At 41.1% G+C, this 20,791-nt stretch overlaps 2 protein-coding genes and 1 pseudogene across 2 annotated transcripts; 1 reads left to right on the top strand and 2 right to left on the bottom strand.

Annotated features, from left to right (window-relative positions):
- The first annotated feature begins 921 nt into the window (after positions 1-921).
- Positions 922-4,585, top strand: LOC110702183 (GDP-mannose 4,6 dehydratase 2). The gene is made up of 2 exons (XM_021879861.1): positions 922-2,179; positions 3,660-4,585. The coding sequence occupies exons 1-2, from the start codon at positions 1,606-1,608 to the stop codon at positions 4,169-4,171; spliced, it is 1,086 nt and encodes a 361-aa protein (XP_021735553.1). The 5' UTR covers positions 922-1,605; the 3' UTR covers positions 4,172-4,585.
- Positions 4,586-4,666: 81 nt separating this feature from the next.
- LOC110702182 lies at positions 4,667-7,478 on the bottom strand (annotated as a pseudogene).
- A 2,060-nt stretch (positions 7,479-9,538) lies between these two features.
- LOC110702181 (non-specific phospholipase C3-like) lies at positions 9,539-12,923 on the bottom strand. The gene is made up of 5 exons (XM_021879859.1): positions 12,584-12,923; positions 11,088-11,467; positions 10,484-10,893; positions 10,159-10,329; positions 9,539-10,026 (listed from the first exon to the last, which is right to left on the bottom strand). The coding sequence occupies exons 1-5, from the start codon at positions 12,851-12,853 to the stop codon at positions 9,671-9,673; spliced, it is 1,587 nt and encodes a 528-aa protein (XP_021735551.1). The 5' UTR covers positions 12,854-12,923; the 3' UTR covers positions 9,539-9,670.
- Positions 12,924-20,791: the final 7,868 nt, after the last annotated feature.

The raw sequence follows: 20,791 nt of genomic DNA, 5'->3' as shown, positions 1-20,791 counted from the left end.
AGATTCACCACCACCTCCACCAGTCAGCCGCCTGAAACTCGCATCCCCCATCCCGCCTGAAACCCGTAACCCATCTTCAACCCCTTTGGCTGAAATTCGTAACCCATCTTCAACCCCTTTGGCTGAAACCCGTAACCCATCCCATCCCTCACCTGAAACAGCACCGACATCCAGTTCACATCACGCCCCTCCCCTTTCAATTACACTTGCTGATTCCGACGTTATTCAGCGGAAGCTCTTTATTCGAGGTCTTGGCCCGACTACAGCCACGGGTGGGAGGATGGGCGGCGAGGGTCGGGGGAAGATCGACGACCATCCGGCGAGGTGAAGTGAGTTCCGGTGAGATGCATCCAGTTGATAGGGTATGGTGGTTGGGGAATGGGAATGCAAAAGGTAGGGGGGTGGGAAATGGGTTTAGGAGATTTTTGGGTAAACCCAAAAATAAAATGGGGGAATGAGAATGACAAAAAAGTGAAAACAAACACTAACAAAGGGAATCCTTCCCATTCCCTTTCCCCATTCCAGCGAACCAAACGGCCCCTTAGATTTTGGAGTGCTTATGTTTTTTTTTTTCCTAATAAGTTTTTCTATTACTTATGTGTTATTTTTTTTCCTAATAAGCTTTTCTATTACTTATGTGTTATTCTTCATAACTTAGTTGATATTTTAAAATTAAATCAATACAATAACATATTCGATCAAAGCAATAACCCTCACATCTTACTAAATTTATTTCAGTGTAATACCTTCATTCTATAATACCGACACAATTAAACTTGAATACACTAGTTTGACACTTTGACTCTAAATATAAAAAAATATTCTTTCTTTCACATTATGCTTTATTTTTTTTTTCCTTACACCAATTCATTTTTTTGACTCTCTCCCTTTATTACTGGTTTATAAAATCATAATGAGTTGATTAATAAACAGAGGTAAGTATATGGAAAAAATTGACTCACTTGAAAAAACCTAATCTTAATTCAACATAATTCAAAAATAAAGAAAACAATATTCTAATACAAACACTAGCTAAACTCATTGATACACACATGACCCATAATTAAATCACCAAGCATGATAAGTACATTTAGATGAGAGGAAATAGATTAAAGGAAGACCGAGAAACTACCTTGATGAAACAATACTTAGATAAAAAAATAAAAAAAAATTTAAAGGTAAAAGATGAAGGAAAAAAAAAAAATTAAATGTAAATGTTGCCACGTAGTATTCTAATTTGTCTACAAAATTTCCTGTTATTAAATATTAGTATAGATTTTTTAATAATAAAATAATTTAACAATAGATTCAAGTATTAAACTAGGACCCGATTCAATCCGAACCATCTTAAAAAACATGTCGAGTCTCGATCCCCGACGACGACGGTGGATTTACCTAGCCTTAGTGGGACACCATCTTGTAACACATCTTCCCCTCTATTTCCCTCCCAAACTCATTTCTCCACTAACCCCCCTCACTTCCTTCTCCTCCCTCCTTCCCTCTTAAATCCCCCCATCATTTCCCCTCAAAATTCGTCATTCACTCCCTCTCTTCTCTCTCTCTCCTCCCTAACCCCGCCATTTCCATCGCCTTCAAGCTACAACAATGGCGGAACCCTCAGAAACCCCCCAAAACTCCGAACCCAAAATCAAAGTCGCCCTAATCACCGGAATCACCGGCCAAGACGGATCTTACCTCACCGAATTCCTCCTCTCAAAAGGTTACGAAGTCCACGGATTAATCCGACGATCTTCAAACTTCAACACCCAAAGAATCAATCACATCTACATCGACCCACACAATGCCAACAAAGCTAGGATGAAATTACACTACGCCGATCTCACCGACGCCTCTTCTCTTCGTCGTTGGATCGATACAATCGCACCTGATGAAGTTTATAATCTTGCTGCTCAATCTCATGTTGCTGTTTCATTTGAGATCCCTGATTATACTGCTGATGTTGTTGCTACTGGTACGCTTCGATTGCTTGAAGCTGTTAGATCTCATATTGCTGAAACGGGTCGGACCCATATTAAGTATTATCAAGCCGGGTCGTCGGAGATGTTCGGATCTACGCCGCCGCCTCAGGCGGAGGATACCCCGTTTCATCCGAGGTCGCCTTATGCTGTTGCTAAGTGTGCTGCTCATTGGTACACTGTCAATTACCGTGAAGCTTATGGTAATTTTTTAAACTTTTTTTGATGATTTTTGGAATTTTGTTTGTGGGTTTTTCTGGGTTTTTTGAATTGATGAGCTTATTGATTGTTTGATTGACTGAGAAATTGATGGCATTTTGTTTAATTGATTAAGAAATTGATGATGAATATTAGAGAAATGGAAATGTTATTTTTTAGTCTGTGGATAGGTATAGAAGGCAATGTTGTAGACGAGATTTGATCCGAGGTCTTGTGTTGTAATGGTCAATGGAAATGGTGGGAAGAATTAGGATCATTTGGGTTATAGGTGCTGTTTGGGTTGAGGCTTTAGTTTCTGTGCTGTTTAGAGAGCTATAAAAGACAATGTAGGTGACAAGATTTGATTCGATGTCTTGTGTAGTGTTGGTCAATGGAAATTGTGGGAGGAATTGGGTAAATTTGATTCTAGCTAGTAGCAACTATTTGGGTTGAGGGATTAGCTTCCATTAAAGACAATGTTGTAAAAAAGGTTTGATCTGAGGTCTTGGGTAGTAGTAATGGTAAATGGATTTAGTGGAAGGAATTGAGGATCAATGTGGTTTCTAGGTTTTTATGTGTGTTAAGCCGTTGAGGCATTATTGTTTGTGTTTTGATTAATTTGATATGAGTGGGTAGTGTACTTAAATTCTTTTGATTTTGATGATTGATCTCTCCAACTACATTGTTTCTGTGATGTAAAGGGTTATCTTGCTACTTTTTGCTGCTGGTTTCCAGTTTCATGATTAGAACTTTATAAACACACTTCATGATCTATTATTTTAAAATGTGGAAATGAATATGTTTTTTGTACATTTGAGCAAGATCTGGTACTTGTTCCTTTTGGTCAATGGATCCTTTAATCGATCATTGATCCGAATTCATTAATAAATCTCCAATTCTTGGATTGTCTTCTCTAGTTCTCGGGCTAATAGTCCTGTTCAAATCATAGGTTGTATGCATGAAAATGAACTTTTTTACTTTTTCCGTTTCATAGGTATTTTTGCTTGCAACGGCATTTTATTCAATCATGAATCACCACGAAGGGGAGAGAACTTTTAAAATTGTAAGATCATGATTAGAACTTTAAAAAACATGATTAGGACTTTATAAACATGCTTTATGATCTATTATATTAAAATGTGGGAAATGGAAACGTGTTTTGTGCATTTAAGAAAGATCTGGTTCTTGTTCCATTTGGTCAATGGATCCTACAGATTCCTCGAGAATCGAGTGTTTGGTGTACAAAAAATATGTAAGATGCATCATTTTTGCTTTCTCGAGCATATAGTCCTGGTTTTTTCGAATTGTAGGTTGTCTATTTGCAAATTATTACTTGTATTCTATTAAGATGACCTGGGTGATGGGCTGACTGTTTCAATTTGATGCTCCTTGCACTATTGAAGTGCTTGTGGCTACTCTTCATTGTGGCAGACTGGCAGTTCTTAGTAATGGTGAATAAACCTTTTTACTTGTTTCGTTTTGTAGGTATTTTTGCTTGCAACGGCATTTTATTCAACCATGAATCACCACGAAGGGGAGAGAACTTTGTGACTCGTAAGATCACACGTGCTGTTGGCAGGATCAAGATCGGGCTTCAGAGCAAGCTTTTCCTGGGTAATTTGCAAGCCTCAAGGGACTGGGGATTTGCAGGAGACTATGTTGAAGCAATGTGGATGATGCTTCAACAGGAAAAGCCTGATGACTATGTGGTGGCTACTGAGGAATCTCACAGTGTTGAGGAGTTCTTGGAAGCTGCATTCGGGTACGTAGGATTGAACTGGCGGGATCACGTGGTGATCGACAAGAGGTACTTTAGGCCATCTGAGGTCGACAATCTGAAGGGCGATGCCAGCAAGGCAAAGAAAGTCCTCGGCTGGAAGCCTAAGGTCGGGTTCCAGCAACTTGTGAAAATGATGGTTGATGAGGACGTAGAAACAGCAAAGAGGGAAAAGGTGCTTGTTGATGCCGGTTACATGGATGCTCAGCAACAACCATGATTGAGTTTATGGTACCATCTGATTCTCAAAGTTTTTAAATTACTCTATTGTGATTTAGTATACAGATCAAATCATAGTTTACTTTAAAGGTTGGCAATAAGTTATTAATTTGTTATAAAAATGTCCATTTTTTTTGTTCTTCTTTAGTGAGGCATCTTAAAAACCCCATGTTTCAACCCACTGACTGTCGGTGGGATACTTCCTTGTCATAGTTTATATCTCTTGTTGGCAATTTCACATTTACTTTTTGTTCCTTTTTTAGTTATTCAACACATTTTTTTTCATTTCATTGTCTTTTACTTTTCTGGAGATTGGATGGAGTGAGGGGGTTGTAACTTGTAACTACAGCTGTTTCATACTTGATTCAGGAATCTCTGTTGAAGTAACTATAATCATTTTCTTTTGACTGTCCAATAAAATATTCTTTGATTTGTCTAATAAATGCATTATTATACCGAGTAGTAATGAAAACGCAATTTTTGTCTGTCCTTTTCAATTCAACTCTCTTCCCTCTTTTGAACTGTCTTGATCTCTTGCGTTCGCTGTCTATGCACACACATGCTGCGTAAATGAATGCGCCTGTTATGGATCTCATCATGCTCTATGCCAGGGCCTATAAAGTTGACTCGATTTCGTCGGATGTGTTGGTACGGGCCACACTTTGGGCTGAAATTTCAACCCATATATGCTGGTTAATTGGGCCAATTTTGAAGGTGCTTTCGGACGGGCCTATAGACTCGATCACCAAAAAATTGCGCCTGACCCTGATTGAATCAGACTAGGCCGTGCTTGATTACTCTAATGATCTAATCGGTTGTGCTTATAACATTTGTATTTGTTGATTGAATGTTTGGTATCATAGAGTTGTAAAATTCTAATAAGAAGATTGTTTTGCTATAAAATGCCCAAGTTCTATGTACAATTACAAATAGCGAAAATACGAAATGTTCATCAATCATCATAATGCACTACGAAGTAATCTACATAGAAATAGTATAATTTTACATAACAAAGAATATTAATTCACCGAATCTCCAGTATTGTCCTGCAAATTCATCTGGTTTGTAGTAGAAAAGAATTCTGAGGCCAGAAAAGTTTAGTTGTTACAGGCTAAGCAAGACAAAAACTTGCTTTTCAGTGATCTGCGAGTGTTCTTAGATGAACCCACATCGATGATCGTGGATTCATCAGCTCCTCGCTTCCTGGCTTCATCACACTCGTGCAAGAAAATCTCCCATGCTTCTTGCACATATTCAGCTGCTTCTTTAACTGTCATATTCTCAACTAAAGCATATGGGTAAGTGTCTTTCTTGTGATCGCCTTTTAAGCAAGCTGCCATTTGCACCAACTCTGCTTGGAAATCAGACAATTGCTTTTCTTCCAACGCTGAAGTTGCTCTCAATTTAACTGGCTCCGGCAAAGTCTCTGTATTTATCCAAAATAGTCTGACAAATTCAACGATTTTTTTTTAAAAAAATTTCTTCACTAAAACGTTGATGATTTAGCACATGTTTTAGGAGTAATCAAATACGGTTTTGTATGCATATCAGTTGATATTAAATCATGTTAGCCGCCTAGCTTTCTACTCCGTAATAGTTAGGCTTGATTCTCTTCACCTGATATTTTCTAGGTGTACCTGAACTTTTACGAACTTGTTTTACTTGTGGGTATTCAATAATTAAACATATACAGTATGAACTTTTACGGATGTTTTTTGGAATAAGAAAAATTTCTATGAAGTGAACAGAGAGCTTAAATTTACCTGGGCAATCAGTTCTTGGAGTTTTTCTGCTGACTACACCCTAAAAAGTGCCAGCCCATGCATCGCGTTTAGTTAAAAACTCTTTCAGGTTGAAGATCTTCTTGACAGTTGCTGGAATTGAAGAATGTTCATATTCTGATGTAGGATATGGCCCTGAAGGTCCATGTAACACTGCATTTCCCAACTTATGTTAGTCAAGAATATCGACGAACAGAGCCCAAAAAAAAATAAAAAATAAAAAGGTACCTGTTCCAGGTTCAATCCAGGGAGAGATCATGATAGTTGGAACCCTAACACCAAGACGATCAAATCCAAAGCTATATGGTTCAGGACCAACAATGCCATCAGGGCTAGGAACCCCTTCCACGGGGGTGGGAACATGATCGTAGAAGCCTCCATGCTCGTCATATGTGATTATAAACAACATTTCGTTCCACTGAGGACTTGATCTCAATGCTTCATAAACTTCCTTGATGAACTTCTGACCTACTGAAACATCATGAGATGGATGATCATCATTTCCTGGAACTGCTAGCAAGTCGAAATATCTTTGTTCAATCACCACATAATTTGGTAGCTTCCCTTCCTTGCAATGTTTCTTGAATTCTAGATCAAATTGGTGAAAATGTGGCACATATTTCAGCTTCCTAAGATTACTGCCAATAACAGAGAAAAAAGGTTTATACTAAGGTGGCAAACAATTTGTTTGGATCAAGTGAATTCAATTCGGGTGATGAGTGGCTGTATACCTGTAGAACAAGGTGGCAGGAGGGTACTGAAAATATATACCGAAAGAGAGACCAGCCTCATCTAGGGACTCGAATATGGTCTTCTGAGGCAACCCTGCAATGAGCTTCCCTGTATCATTACTTGTTAAACCGTGTGAGGTTGCTGAGTGCACGTACAGCCTATTCGGCTGTGTGGATGCAGGGACTGATGCAAACCACCTATCACAAACTGCAAACTGGGTTACTAACTCCTTGTAAACAGGTGCACGATCCGGCTTGAATCCGTTCATCACGGCATCCTCCATCCCACTTTGCAGCCTGTTTGCATTCTGTGCAAATCCTTGCATTGTTGGGGCCTTCTTCTTCTGTGCTGATTCTTGGTTCCATTGCTCACCAAATACCTGCTCAATACACAATTCTTATAATTACAGTTACTTCATTTTGTGCAAAAAGTCATAGCGTTTCACTTAAAAATATTGATTAGTTTTAAGTCTTTACCTATTCGTAAATGTCTTGGATGGAGTGGCCAGGGTCAGGGTCGACGTACACAGACCCATCCCCAAATTCAATCCTTTTGGAGTTAGGATCCGATGTATCCAAGGGGTTCGACTCCTGACCCGTGACACCGTTTATTTCAGGGTTGATCCTCTTCATCCATCCGAGCATGTGGTCAAATGACCTATTCTCTTGCACCAACACCACCACTGTCTTAATCGGATACATGCTACTTCCGCCGCTAATTTGGTCACTACCCATACCTTAAAAGTAACTCTTAACAAATTTGAATCACTCCTTTTTTGCTCCTTTTCTATGAGTAATGTTGTTAATGTGTCAAGGAAAAGAAAGGAAAAAACGGAAGAGTTTATAAAGAGGAGTGATTGCCTAGCTTAGCTTGTTATTGAAGGTACGTGCTTAAATTTGATTTCTTATGGGACTTGACGTAATAAATTGAGTGTATTTGTAAATTTGTACAATTATATTTTTCTGAAAATTGTTAGCTTGCGTACCAAAATATACATAACAATATGGAGTATATAGTATGGTGTATTAATAAATAACAATAATATACACGAATAAGTCCAATATTATTGGTTCTTTGGTTAAATTCTGTTGTAGTTTGTAACAAATAAACAATCTTGTTGCACCCACCTTAGTTGCATTTCGTAGGCAAAGACAACTATAGTATATTAGTATGGGATCGTGCAAAGTTTTCTGCAGCATAACAGAAAAGAGAGATGCATTTTGAGGCTTTTGTTGGTTGTTAATCGACGATTGTGAAGAATGGCCGACCTAACTCGTGCATAACGGAAAAGAGAGATGCATTGTAATGTACTATTTGTACCTCTAGGATTAGCTATGTTCGACCGATCTTGAACTTTCTACTCCGATATATTACACCGTGAGATTGAACATATTTTTATTCCTTTCTCATCTGAAATAAGTTCATATCAACTTAAATAAGTTAAATTGAACATCGTCTAACTTAATTGGCATAACTAATTAATGCATCAATTTTAAAAAAATTCCATTATTTACATTTTCAATATTAAAAGTCCTCCAACATGGTTCAACCATTATATAACAAAATAGAATTAAGGCACAAAATTCAAAGCAAGGTTCAAGTAACAGTTAGAAAATATATGTTCCTCTAGCATATTCCTTAGATTTAGCGTGCAATGATTAAATACACTAATAGGCAAGAAAGTGTTGAAGGATAGTCTTCATTTTAGTCATTATCATTTTCTAACACTTGGATCATTTTAAGAGGTAAGTTGGCAACATCAATTTTTCTATTAGTGGCTATATTCACAAAAACAATTTAGTAGTAGCATTTTATATAATTTAGTTGCAATTTTTTTCACGTTTTTTAATTTCACAGAAGTCTAATTTTATTGTGTACGTTGGAGTGTAGTTAACCACAATACCACATTCTTATTACTAAAATCACCTAGAGAACAAGTAATTGACAAAAGGAGTAAACCGTGGGGAGGGAAATTAATTATACTCTGTAATATTTTTAAAAAAAATTTCAACATCAAAATTATCTTGTTTGCCTCCAAAACCCGTCACCATTGGGTAAAAGAAGATGGATGGATAGATGCATGCAACTTTACTCTTCTAAGATTTTTGGCATATGTGTTTATATTATTTGATTAAAATAAAAACTCGTAGTGATTACATGTTACTCTATACAAAACTAAAAATTAATTTAAATTTTGTCGTCGGTTTATATCATTTAAAATTATTTAAATCCAAATCAAAGCACGTTGATGTTAGTCAATGTAATTTGACAATAATTACCACTTAATTTAAATTTTATCCAAATTATTGGACAAGAGAACACAATTCAACCTAAACACCAAAAAGGTCTTTCTTGGCATCCTTGCTTTTAGTTTATTGTTATACACCTGATTTTTTAAGCCATACGGTATAAAAGTTGTTAAGATGAATACTAGTATAAAAATCTTGTTTATTTGTGGAAACATCTACTATGCTCTCATAAGTTCAACTATAATCACCCATAAATAAGTACAATGTTCCTCTCCTATTCAACTAAACGTTGCACTATATATATAGTACATAATAAAAACTTATTCAAAATAGCCTTAACAACTTTGCTTTGCTTTACATTAATAATTGTAATTGCAATTGCACTTTTACATAAATTGCAACCCCGAATTATTGGTTGTAATAGGGAATTTGGAAAAAGAAAGTATTTGATTTTATTATGTGTCTCAATATCAATTAAAATGTCTCACGTTCAAAAACTTCAAACACATAAGAGAAATTCATGGATCTACCATCATCATTGCTTATGCATATGTTGAAAGTTAACTTTTAGTACGTCACTCACATTGCTGAACAAAACACCAAGACTCCAAGAGAACAAATAATTTGGATAAAAGAGTTAATTGTATATACAGTGGACGGAGAAAACACTCAAATAAAAACACCCAAATTAGTAGAACATAATTACATGATCATTTCCTTTAAAGAAGTTTCCTTAGCTTAATTGTTGTTGCAGGCCAAGCATGAAAAAACCTTATGAACAAGCGATTTTTCGTCCTTCTCCTTACTAGGAATGCCTTGTTCTTCATTGCTTCCGATGTCAATGACTGTGTCTTCATCGACTCCATCAAGCCTTGCTTTCTCACATTCTTGTAAAAAAAGCTTGAAGGCTTCGTTGCAATAGTCAGCAGCATGAGCAACATTCATTTCCTCAACTAATTTGTTTGGATAAGTGTCTTTTTTATGGTCTCCTTTTAAGCATGCTGCTAGTTGTACCATTTCTCCTTGAAAGTCTGATAACTTCTTGTGTTCTCTTGCCTCAAAGTCTCTAAGCCTCACCGGCTCTGGCATTGTAACTACATACATACATGTCGAGTGTGTAATTAGTTGATTGTGATAAAAATTGTACTCTCGGAGGATTTTCTATACAACTGTTGCACCACATTAGCAGTATATCTATACTCAATGCCGTAAGTAATAATAAGTACCTGGGCAGTCAGTTCTAGGGGTGGTTCGGTTTAAGACAACTTCGAAAGTCCCAGCCCATGCATCGCGTTTGGTAAGGAAGTCTTTCAAGTTGAAAATCTTCTTAACAGTTGCTGGAATTGAGGAGTGCTCAAATTGGGATGTTGGTTGTGGTCCTTTAGGAGCATGTATCACTGCATTTCCCATTTCCACATAACTTATGTTATTACCTTACCAAGAATCATTAAAACAATACGGAATATCATATTAGGAAACTCTTTTCACGAGGAAAAAACATAACACATCTAGCAAAAGGATTAAAAAAAAAAAATAGAGGACTAGTAGCACCTGTGCCGGGTTGGATCCAAGGCGATATGAAAATGGTAGGAACCCTAACACCAAGTCGATCAAACTTGAAATTATACGGGGCTGGACCGTTGATATCATCAGGGCTAGGTACACCTTCTACAGGGGTAGGAACATGGTCAAAGAAACCACCATGCTCATCATATGTAATTATGAACAACATTTCATTCCATTGAGGACTTGATCTTAATGCTTCATAAACTTCTTTGACGAATTTTTGACCTATTGAGACGTCATGGGATGGATGATCATCGTTCCCTGGCAATAATTTCAAGTCCAAGTATCTTTGTTCTATTACCACATAGTTTGGTAGCTTTCCTTCCTTGCAATGTCTCTTGAATGTAATATCGAATTGGTGAAATTTTGGTATATACTTCAATTTTCTTAGGTTCCTGAACGACAATAAATATATACAAGTATGTTGTTAGTCCATGGTCTCGACCAATGATAAGTTGTCAGTCTTGTCACGTTAAATTTTAAAGATTCCTTGTGTTAGTTATAATTGATTATGAATGACGTGTTAAATTAGTCCTGATAGATCAAATTTATTTTCAATAAGCGTCACTCATATAATAGTTATGGTTACCTGTAGTAAAGAGTGGCCGGAGGGAGTTGATAATAAATACCAAAACTATGACCAGCCTCATGCAATGAATCAAATATGGTCTTTTGAGGCATTCCTGCCTTCAACTTTTTGCTATCATTGCTTGTTAAGCCATGAGATGTAGCTGAGTGGATGTATTGCCTATTTGGTTGTGTGGAGGCAGGGATGGAAGCGAACCACCTATCACAAACCGCAAATTGGCTTACCAGTTCTTTATAAACTGGTAAAAGTTCGGGTTTGAACCCATTCATCACGGCCTCATCCATTCCGGATTTGATCCGATTTGCATTCTGTGCAAATCCTTGCATTTTTGGGGGTTGCTTCTTTTGTGCTGATTCTTGGCTCCATGGCTCTCCAAAAATCTAAACATTGATTTTTCTAAAATGGTAAAAAATCCGGTCTATGTAGTCAATGAGCCTAGAGTTTATCATAGCAAAATATTATACTAATACATATATATATATTAGACGATCAGACAAGGTATTAGTTACTTTAAAATAATTAAAAGTTAAGAAAACCTCACATTGGATAACCAACTGTCATAAAAAAAATTCCTACTTTTTCCAAAAACAGAATTGATGGTTTTAAAATTTATCAATTTAATTTTTTTCATTAAAGAAGATCAACTACCTTTCCGAAATTTCTGAATAAAAGTAGACAACCTCACAACCCTAGATTAACTACCTTAACAATATATATCAACTTCTGTTCGCCTGTTTCACTTACTTTGAAGTCACATCACCTCCTCTATGAATCTATGATCATGATTGGCTAACAGAGTTGGAAGTTTTATTTGTAGTTCTTATTTTAAGGAAAATTTCATAAAGTAGTTAGGCCAACTAATTACAATATACGCCTTAATAAACCTGTAGTCTTAACCATCAAAACTACTATATAATGGAGTAGAAAAAACCAAATTGTGCAATTTTTAATCGTACAAGGGTGCATAGTGACCCTTCAGAGAAGAAGTTCAAAATCAACACTGTAAAGACTTTGAATACGTTTAGACCCAAAAGAACATCACGCATCTCTTGTGAGTGTGCACTGTACATGTTAATGCCTGTGCACGTCGTGTGTATAAGGTGTATGATGGTGCTTATATAACTAATGTATTGTACAAGTATCTAAATTTGGTTGAATCTAACATTGACATGATTATAGATCCTAGCTTAAAAATATTTCTAATTTAAGTAAAGTCAAATTAAACGCTACAATTATATTTACGTATGTATCTTATTTTCCTTTTCTTTCAGATTCCCTCGTTATGACAAATAAATTAAAACTTCATTTCCATCGAAATAGAGATTTTTCATCTAAATCAAACATGTACCACTTTAATGCCAAAAATGGAATGACATATCCCCTTAAACTTTCTTTCTTCTTCCCACTTTATCAAAATTGAAAATTCTATAACGATCAAACTAAACACCTACACAAACAATATAGTCATAACCAATAACAATTCACCCCATACATACCTGTTCATAGATGTCTTGAATGGAGTGACCCGGGTCAGGATCGACATAAACGGAGCCATCACCAAATTTGATACGGGCAGAATTCGGATCCGAAGTGTTCAAAGGAACGGACTCATGACCCGTGACCCCGTCAATATGAGGGTTGAGTAGCTTCATCCACCCAAGCATATGATCAAATGATCTATTCTCTTGAACCAACACCACAACTGTCTTAATTGGATACCCTTTACTCTCATTTTCACCTTCAAACATTGCTAATTCGCCTTTCATTTTCTCTCTATCTCTTAATTAGCAAAGGCTAAGTTTCAAGTTGTGTTTCTAATGAAGTTGAGTAGCGTATATATGTTACTATATATACATAAGAATATAAGCAATCAAGTTAGTTAGTTGTGGGTGCGGGGGCTTTGTAATGTCTTAGCTAGCCTATCTTCCTTGTAGAGCTTACGTTACCAAATGCCCAAGCAATGCTCTTTATGTGCATATTTTGTTATGTTACTGTTTGGGTCCAATTTAGTCCAATTGGGCTTAGGCATTAAATGATCTAATTAAAAGCCCAAGGTCAAGGTTCATCTCTCCAATTGTGCTAAAGTCAAAGATCAGTCCTCAAGGTTAGCCAATTGGGCTAAGGCCCAACTTCTCCATGTATGCAGAGGTATAAAAGCCATCAATATTACATTTGTACATTCATTCAAGAAAAGCCTCAAGCAACAAATTCTCTTGCATAGTGTTCTCTTTCTACGCACTGTACTGACTTTAGCATCGGAGGGGCCTTCCTCGGCAACACCCCCGAGGCTAGTTTACGTGTGTTTACTGTGCAGGAAACCTTCGGCCCAACATTACTTGGATCGAATCTAGTCTTCTCCACTTCATCGGACCTTCGACAAGGTCCCATTGTTTTCACCCGAAACAATTTGGCGCCGTCTGTGGGGAGGACTTTCAAAAATCTTTAAGCCAAATTTCTAACCAAGATCATCTTGCAATTATCTTAGTAGCAATGGCTAAGAACCGCAAGAGCAAAGGTCTCCGTCAAGGAGCGGGCGAAAAGCCTAAAACCCCTACACCATCACCCTTGCCGGACCGGAACTCTCCCAAGGGTGCCAGCTCGGGGGGAGGATCATACAGGGAGGATTCCCTTTCTCCCGTAATTCATAACTCTCATCATAGGCCGAGTCACTCTCGGTCTAGCAGGGGTGAGTCCGATCATAGGACACATGCAGTGCCCCAAAGCCAACCATCGACTGTGTGCCCTCATTCCCATACTCGGCCGAGGACCCCTTTGACGGGCCCAGCTCGGAGGAGGTGGCAAGAGCGCTGGCAGTGCTCATGGAGGCAATGAGGGCACAAAATATGCCACCACCTCGTGATCGAACTCCTCCGTATACCCGGCATCAACGGAGGAAGCTAGACCATGATGGTGGGAAGCTTCCTTCCTTCCGGGAACTGGAAGAGTGGGAAGAGGATACCTGGAAAAATGAAAAAGAGAGGAAAAAGAACCCTCAATTTTTCAAAGGATCCTCATCCTCCCGACCAGAAACGCATAAGAGCAGCAACTCAGCTTCTCGGCCAGAATCCACTCACCGAGAACAACCTGAGACTGTTCGCCGAAGCGTCCTCGACTGACTCGACGGCAAGGAACCGAGCGTGCACAGTCGCCTCTCGTTCCCTGCGGCCGAGGCCCAAACTTCCCAGCCAGGGACGAAAACCACTCCTACCTCTCTAAGAGGGCGGAGCGCGGTCCCTTCGGCCAGGAACAAGGGCAAGGCCGTTATGCTACCCGCCAGTTCGCCATTCGAGCAATGGATACTGGAAGAGCACGTGCCCACGGTTAAAATACCGTCGCACATCACATATGACGGGACCTCGGATCCGAAGGATCACGTGGCCTCGTATGAGACTCATATGCATCTTTGCCCCAGATCCGAAGCGACTTGGTGCAAATATTTCCCAACCACTCTCAAGGGGGTCGCACAAGCGTGGATCTCCAAGGGAGTAAAGCAAGGCTCCATAACAGGGTGGGATGATCTGTCCTCCAAGTTTAGGAGCAAGTTTTCCACGGCAAACCGCCGAGAGAAGACTACTGCAGAACTCATGAGTCTGCAACAGGGGGAAACCGAAAGCCTCCGAGACTATCTGACCCGTTTCAGTAACGAGTCATCCAGCGTCTCTCAGCTGGACCAGGGGCTAGCCGTTTTTGCAAAAGCAGAATGACCTTCAGCCCGGGAAGTTCCTAGACTTCATGGTCATGCATACCCCGCAGACCTTGGAGGAAGCTCTGAATGCCTCGGATAAGTTCATCCGAGCCGAAGAATGGAACAAAGCGAAAACCCAACCTCAATTTGGGGAGGGAAACAAAGACAAATACCCTTGTCTGAAGGCCAAGGCCATAAGGCAAAGGGAAAGTCAAAGGCCTCGGAGCAATCTTCGGCCAGCGACCCAAAGAAGGAAAAATCTGCCTCATACACAGGCAGATACGAGTCCTACACTCCGCTCTCTCTTCCACGCGCCAAAATTTACAGCGTGACGAAGGAGGAGCAGAGTTACCGAAAGCCGAGACCACTCCCAGAGTGGTATCAGCGAAAAAATAAAAATCAGTGGTGCGAGTTCCACGAGTCTCCGGGACACAACACTGAGGAGTGTATCCAACTGAAGGACCAGATAGAGGACATGGTCCGGAAGGGATACTTGAAAAAATATATTGCGGATCACCGCGAGAAAAAAGAGTCCGAGAAGTCAGCAAAGGACTCCCGGCAAGACCTCGACTTCCCCCGGAAGAACAGTAAAAAATCGGAGGGGAAATTCTCTCCGATCAATGTTATCTCGGGAGGAATATGCTCTCGGAGGGAGCACAAGCGACACCTTAGGGCTTTGACTCACCAGGTGAACAACGCTGACATTCAGTCTCCCCAATCGCCGGTGCCGAACATGACGTTCACAGCCGCCGACTGCCGGGGGATAACGTTCCCTCACGAGGATCCGTTGGTGATCATCGCCACGGTGGCCAACCACGACGTCAGTAAGGTCCTTGTTGACGGTGGCAGCGGAGCAAACATTCTGTTCCGAAAGGCCTACAATCAAATCAAGCTAAAGCCCAAGCACCTTACGCCGGTACCCTACCCGGTATCCGGGTTCAACGGGGCTTCAACTTATCCAGATGGGAAGGTGACACTTCCTATCACCATCGGCTGCGATGAGGCAGCCAGGAACGTCATGATTGAATTTTTGGTCATTGACGCTCCTTCAGTGTACAACGTGATTTTGGGGAGACCCATAATTCATGAGATCCAAGGGGTCGTCTCAACTTATCATCAGCTGATGATTTACGTCTCAGACGCTGACTTCCCCGAAAGGATACAGGGCAACCAAAAGGACGCCCGAAGGTGCAACTACCTCAAGCCATCCAGTAGTCGCCCAGATGACGACAAGGATGAGGAGGAGAAAGAAAAAGAAAGAGAGCCAAGCACAAAAAAGCCGAAAGGCCTAAGTGTTTCGGCCCAAGGATTTGTACCCAGAGGTAAAGGGCCCGAAAGGGAAAAGGCTAGCTCTTCAGCTGAACAGCAAGACTCAGAGAGCCAGCCGAAGAACAAAAAGACTGGGACACCTGCTGACATAGGCAACAGGCCAGATTATGAAGAGTCCAGTCCATCAGCAATGGACATGGACCAACAGACTGAAGCAGTTGAGTTGGCCGAAAGAGACGTTGAGAAATGTGTAACAATCGGGATGGACCTTGATCCGAATACCCGTTGTGAACTTATTCAGCTCCTTCGGGACAACAGAGATGTGTTTGCTTTCTCGGCAGCTGATATGCCCGGGATAAGTCCAGACCTCATCTCCCATAAGCTTAATGTTGACCCAACGTGTCGACCAATTAAGCAAAAGAAGCGGAATTACTCCGCTAATAAGAACCGAGACATCGCAGCCGAGGTCAAAAAATTGTTGGAGTCAGGCTTCATCGAACCTTGCCAATATCCAGAATGGCTGGCAAATGTGGTGATGGTTCAGAAGGCCAATGGTACCTGGAGGATGTGCGTTGACTTCACGGACCTAAATAAGGCTTGTCCGAAGGATTTCTATCCCTTGCCGAGGATCGATCAGCTAGTCGATTCGACAAGTGGCCATGCCTTGCTTAGTTTCATGGACGCATTCTCGGGGTATCATCAGATCTTCATGCACCCCGACGATCGAGCAAAGACATCATTCGTCACGAACGCTGGGGTGTACAATTACAAAATGATGCCCTTCGGATTGAAAAATACGGGGGCAACCTATCAAAGGCTGGTGGATCAAGTTTTTGCCGATCAAAAGGGCCGAAACATGGAAGTCTATGTCGACGATTCGATCGTCAAAAGCAAAAAACCTGAGGACCATGTTAAGGACCTGGCTGAAACTTTCGCCACCTTAAGAAAGCATCAAATGAAGCTGAATCCGAAGAAGTGTGTCTTCGGCGTGAAGTCAGGGAAATTCCTTGGGTCCATAGTCAGCAAAAGGGGGATTGATGCCAATCCCTCCAAAGTCAAAGCAGCGCTCGACCTTCCTGAGCCGAAAACAAAGCGGGATGTTCAGCGGCTCACCGGAAGAATGGCAGCCCTCTCGAGGTTCATTTCCAGAGCTTCGGATAAGGGGTTACCTTTCTTCAAAGCCCTGAAACTCCCGAAAACAAAAGAGCTCGTTTGGGAGGAAGAGCAAAAAGACGCCTTTAAACAGCTTCGGGAGCATCTGGCTCAACTCCCAACGCTGCCTAGCCCAGCAGAAGGAGAAACTTTGTACCTGTATGTGGCTGTTAGCCCAGCCACCATCAGTGCAGTACTGCTGAAGGAAGAAAGTAAAAGTCAGCAACCGATCTACTTTGTCAGTCATACACTGACGGATGCCGAGACTCGCTACCCTCTACTCGAGAAAGTCGCTTTCGCGGTAGTAGTAGCTGCCCGGAAGCTGAGGCCCTATTTTGATTGCCATCAGATAGTGGTCTTAACTGATCAGCCGTTGGAAAAAGTTCTCGGCAAGGTTGAAAAATCTGGTAGGCTAGCCAAGTGGGCTTTTGAGCTCACCGAATTCAGCATCAGCTACCGTCCGAGGGCTGCCATTAAGGCTCAAGCTCTAGCGGATTTCTTGGCCGAATGCTCATACCAAGAAGCGCTAGACAATGAAAAGAAAGTCTGGACCGTGTTTACGGATGGATCTTCCACCGAAAACGGTTCGGGGGCAGGAGTAGTGATAACTTCTCCCGAAGGCAAATCCTTTGAGTATGCACTAAAATTTTCTTTTAAGGCCTCGAACAACGAAGCCGAATATGAGGCAGCAATCGCCGGCCTAGAATTGTGCATCTCCCTGGAAGCCGATCATGTCTGCCTGAAAGCAGACTCTCAGCTAGTTGCATATCAGATTAGCGGCAGCTACGAGGCCAAAGAGCCCTCCATGATAGCTTATCTTGCCAAGACCAAGTCAGTCATTGCAGAGCTGAAAACTTTTGAGGTTCAGCTGATCCCAAGGGGTCAGAATACTCAAGCCGATGCACTCTCCAAACTTGCCAGTTCATCTCTTACCGAGCTGAACAGATCTGTATATGTAGAAGTGCGTCGAGAGAGAAGTGTCGACGAAGCACCTGAAGTGTGCTGCGCTGACCCAGAGCCTAGTTGGATGGATCCCATCCTAGCTTTCAAGCTTCGGGGAGAAACTCCCGAAGATAAAGCTTTGGCCTCCAAGATGAAGAGAACCAGCTCAAGGTTCATTGTCTTCAGGGGGGAACTTCTGAAAAAGTCCTTCTCAGCCCCATTGCTGAAATGCGTGGGTCCATAAGATGCAGATTATATCATACGGGAGATTCACCTCGGCATCTGTGGGAACCACATTGGGGGAAGGACCTTAGCCCACAAGGCATTGAGGGCTGGATATTACTGGCCCACCATGATCGTTGATGCTAAGGAGCTGGTCCGGAAATGCGAAAAATGTCAAAAATACGCTCCAGTTATCCACTAGCCAACAAGGGATCTTCAGCCGATCCTTAATCCACTCCCGTTTGCCCAATGGGGACTGGATATACTAGGACCATTTCCAGAGGCTGTGTACCAGAAAAAATGGCTGATAGTTGGTGTTGACTACTTCAGTAAATGGATCGAGGCCGAAGCAGCCTCGAACATTACAGAGCAAAATGTCAGAAAATTTATCTGGCAGAATATCATCACTCGTTTTGGCATCCCGAGAGTATTTGTCTTCGATCATGGGAGGCAATTTGATAACTTACCGTTGAAGCGGTATACAGATCAGTTCGGCATCAAACTGGCATATTCAGCGGTATGCCACCCGCAAAGTAACGGACAAGCCGAAGCTGCAAATAAACAGATCCTAAATGCCCTCAAGAAGAGGGTGGAAGATCAAAAGTCCAAGTGGCTGGAGGAGCTCCCTGGAACCCTTTGGTCCCTTCGGACAACTGAAAAAGAGGCAACGAGCTATTCACCTTTTGAACTGGTGTATGGTGCCGAAGCCGTTCTTCCAGTTGAAATTGGCTCTGAGAGCCTACGAGTGCACCACTTCTCGGCTGAGAATGAGCGACTGATGAGGGAATCTCTCGATTTCCTCGACAAAGTAAGAGACTCAGCCCGAGACAGGATGGCCGCTTATAAGCAGAGAATCAGCAAATTTTATAACCGAAGGGTCCATGCAAGGCCTCTTAAAAGTGGAGACCTTGTCCTTCGGAATGCTGCTGCAGTTCAGAAAGGCCGAATCCATGGGAAACTCTCAGCTGCATGGGAAGGGCCTTATGAAATCTGTGATGAGCTTCAGCCAGGGACATACCGACTTCGGCAGTTGGATGGAACTGAGTTGAAAAATCACTGGAACGCTGATGTACTGAAAAAATATCATGTGTAAACCCTTCGGGGCAGGACAATCTTTGTAAGTACATTTTGAACTAATGAAAGGCCTTGGAGCAACCATTTAAATAAATGTTTGCAACTTTTTATCCTTTCAAAGTTTTCTTGGTTCTATCTACTCTTTAAGGGTTTTTTATTCAGCCTCGTCTGAAACCTTTGCCTTCGGGTAACTGGGTTTCAGATTGCTGACAAAACTCGTCTTTTTAAAGAACACTGGTCTTTCAGCTGAAGTCAAACTTTAGTAAGACTTGTTCTCCAAAGACATGAGTCCATGGACAATTCTGGGATATTGCCTTAACTGAGCCTTGTATCCCAGAAAGCCATTATCCGAAACATTGCCTTCAGTTGGCCCTGTGTTTCGGATATCCATTTTTCAATGATAGACAGAAAATCAAGGATAACAGCAACTGTTGGAAATTGTTTATTCAGCCTCGTCTGAAACCTTCGCCTTCGGGTAACTGGGTTTCTGATTGCTGGCAAACTCGTCTTTTTAAAGAACTCTAGTCTTTCAGCTGAAGTCAAGCTTCAGTAAGATTTTTTCTCCAAAGGCATGAGTCCATGGACAATTCTGGGATATTGTCTATCCCAGAAAGCAATTATCTGAAGCATTGCCTTCAGTTGGCCCTGTGTTTCGAATACCCATTTTTAAGAAATAAAGAAATTGTTTATTCAGCTGAAGCCATACTTCAATTTCTAGGGGGGCAAGAAGCACTACCAGTGCAAGTTTATGTTCAGCAGAATTGAAGAAACAGTAAAGCACTCAAAAACAAAGCAGCTGAAGAAAAGAACATCAAATTAATAATTTATGCTCAGAAATTGAGCTACAAGTTCAAATAAGTTAAGAAACTATATCGGCAGCCGCCCACAAGCGGAAAATAACAGCTGCCGAAATACGTACAGAAGCAAAAAAATAAACTGTTTTGTACGACAAGGCAAGCTGAAGCAAAAAACAAACAAGGCAAAAAATTCAGAAAGCGGCAAGTCTAAAGTTGAGCGCATGATGAACCGCAAGATTCTGAAGACGACTGCCCGAGTTCCTATGCTTCAGCCCGAGGATCAGACTGGTCAGCATTGTTGGGCCTCATGGTGGTCTCAGCCCCAGCAGCAGAAGAAGCAGGCTTTGCACTCTGCCGAGCCTCCCTTTCCCTCTGTTCAGCCTCCAACTCCATTCTCTCAGCTTCTTCTTCGGCTTCCTCAGCCTTAAGGATTTCAGCTTCGACTGGAGTTGCATACTTCATATGAGGGTCTTCGGGATTCTGGACCCATTCAGCACATTTGGACCAGTCCAACTTCGGCTCAGCATGAAGGCAGACTCTTCGGCACACTCTGAACCCGTTTC

Source organism: Chenopodium quinoa, unplaced genomic scaffold, assembly GCF_001683475.1.
Source record: "Chenopodium quinoa cultivar QQ74 unplaced genomic scaffold, ASM168347v1, whole genome shotgun sequence".
NCBI lineage: Eukaryota > Viridiplantae > Streptophyta > Magnoliopsida > Caryophyllales > Amaranthaceae > Chenopodium > Chenopodium quinoa.
The sequence above is the reverse complement of the archived record's forward strand: the minus strand, read 5'-3'. Positions and strand labels throughout refer to the sequence as shown.

Excerpts from the sequence above, each read along its gene's own strand:
- LOC110702183 (XM_021879861.1), top strand. The coding sequence starts at position 1,606 with ATGGCGGAACCCTCAGAAACCCCCCAAAACTCCGAACCCAAAATCAAA. Across the intron at positions 2,180-3,659 it reads CAATTACCGTGAAGCTTATG|GTATTTTTGCTTGCAACGGC; the intron begins GTAATTTTTTAA and ends TTCGTTTTGTAG.
- LOC110702181 (XM_021879859.1), bottom strand. The coding sequence starts at position 12,853 with ATGAAAGGCGAATTAGCAATGTTTGAAGGTGAAAATGAGAGTAAAGGG. Across the intron at positions 11,468-12,583 it reads TTCAAGACATCTATGAACAG|ATTTTTGGAGAGCCATGGAG; the intron begins GTATGTATGGGG and ends ATCAATGTTTAG. Across the intron at positions 10,027-10,158 it reads CCCTAGAACTGACTGCCCAG|TTACAATGCCAGAGCCGGTG; the intron begins GTACTTATTATT and ends GTATGTATGTAG.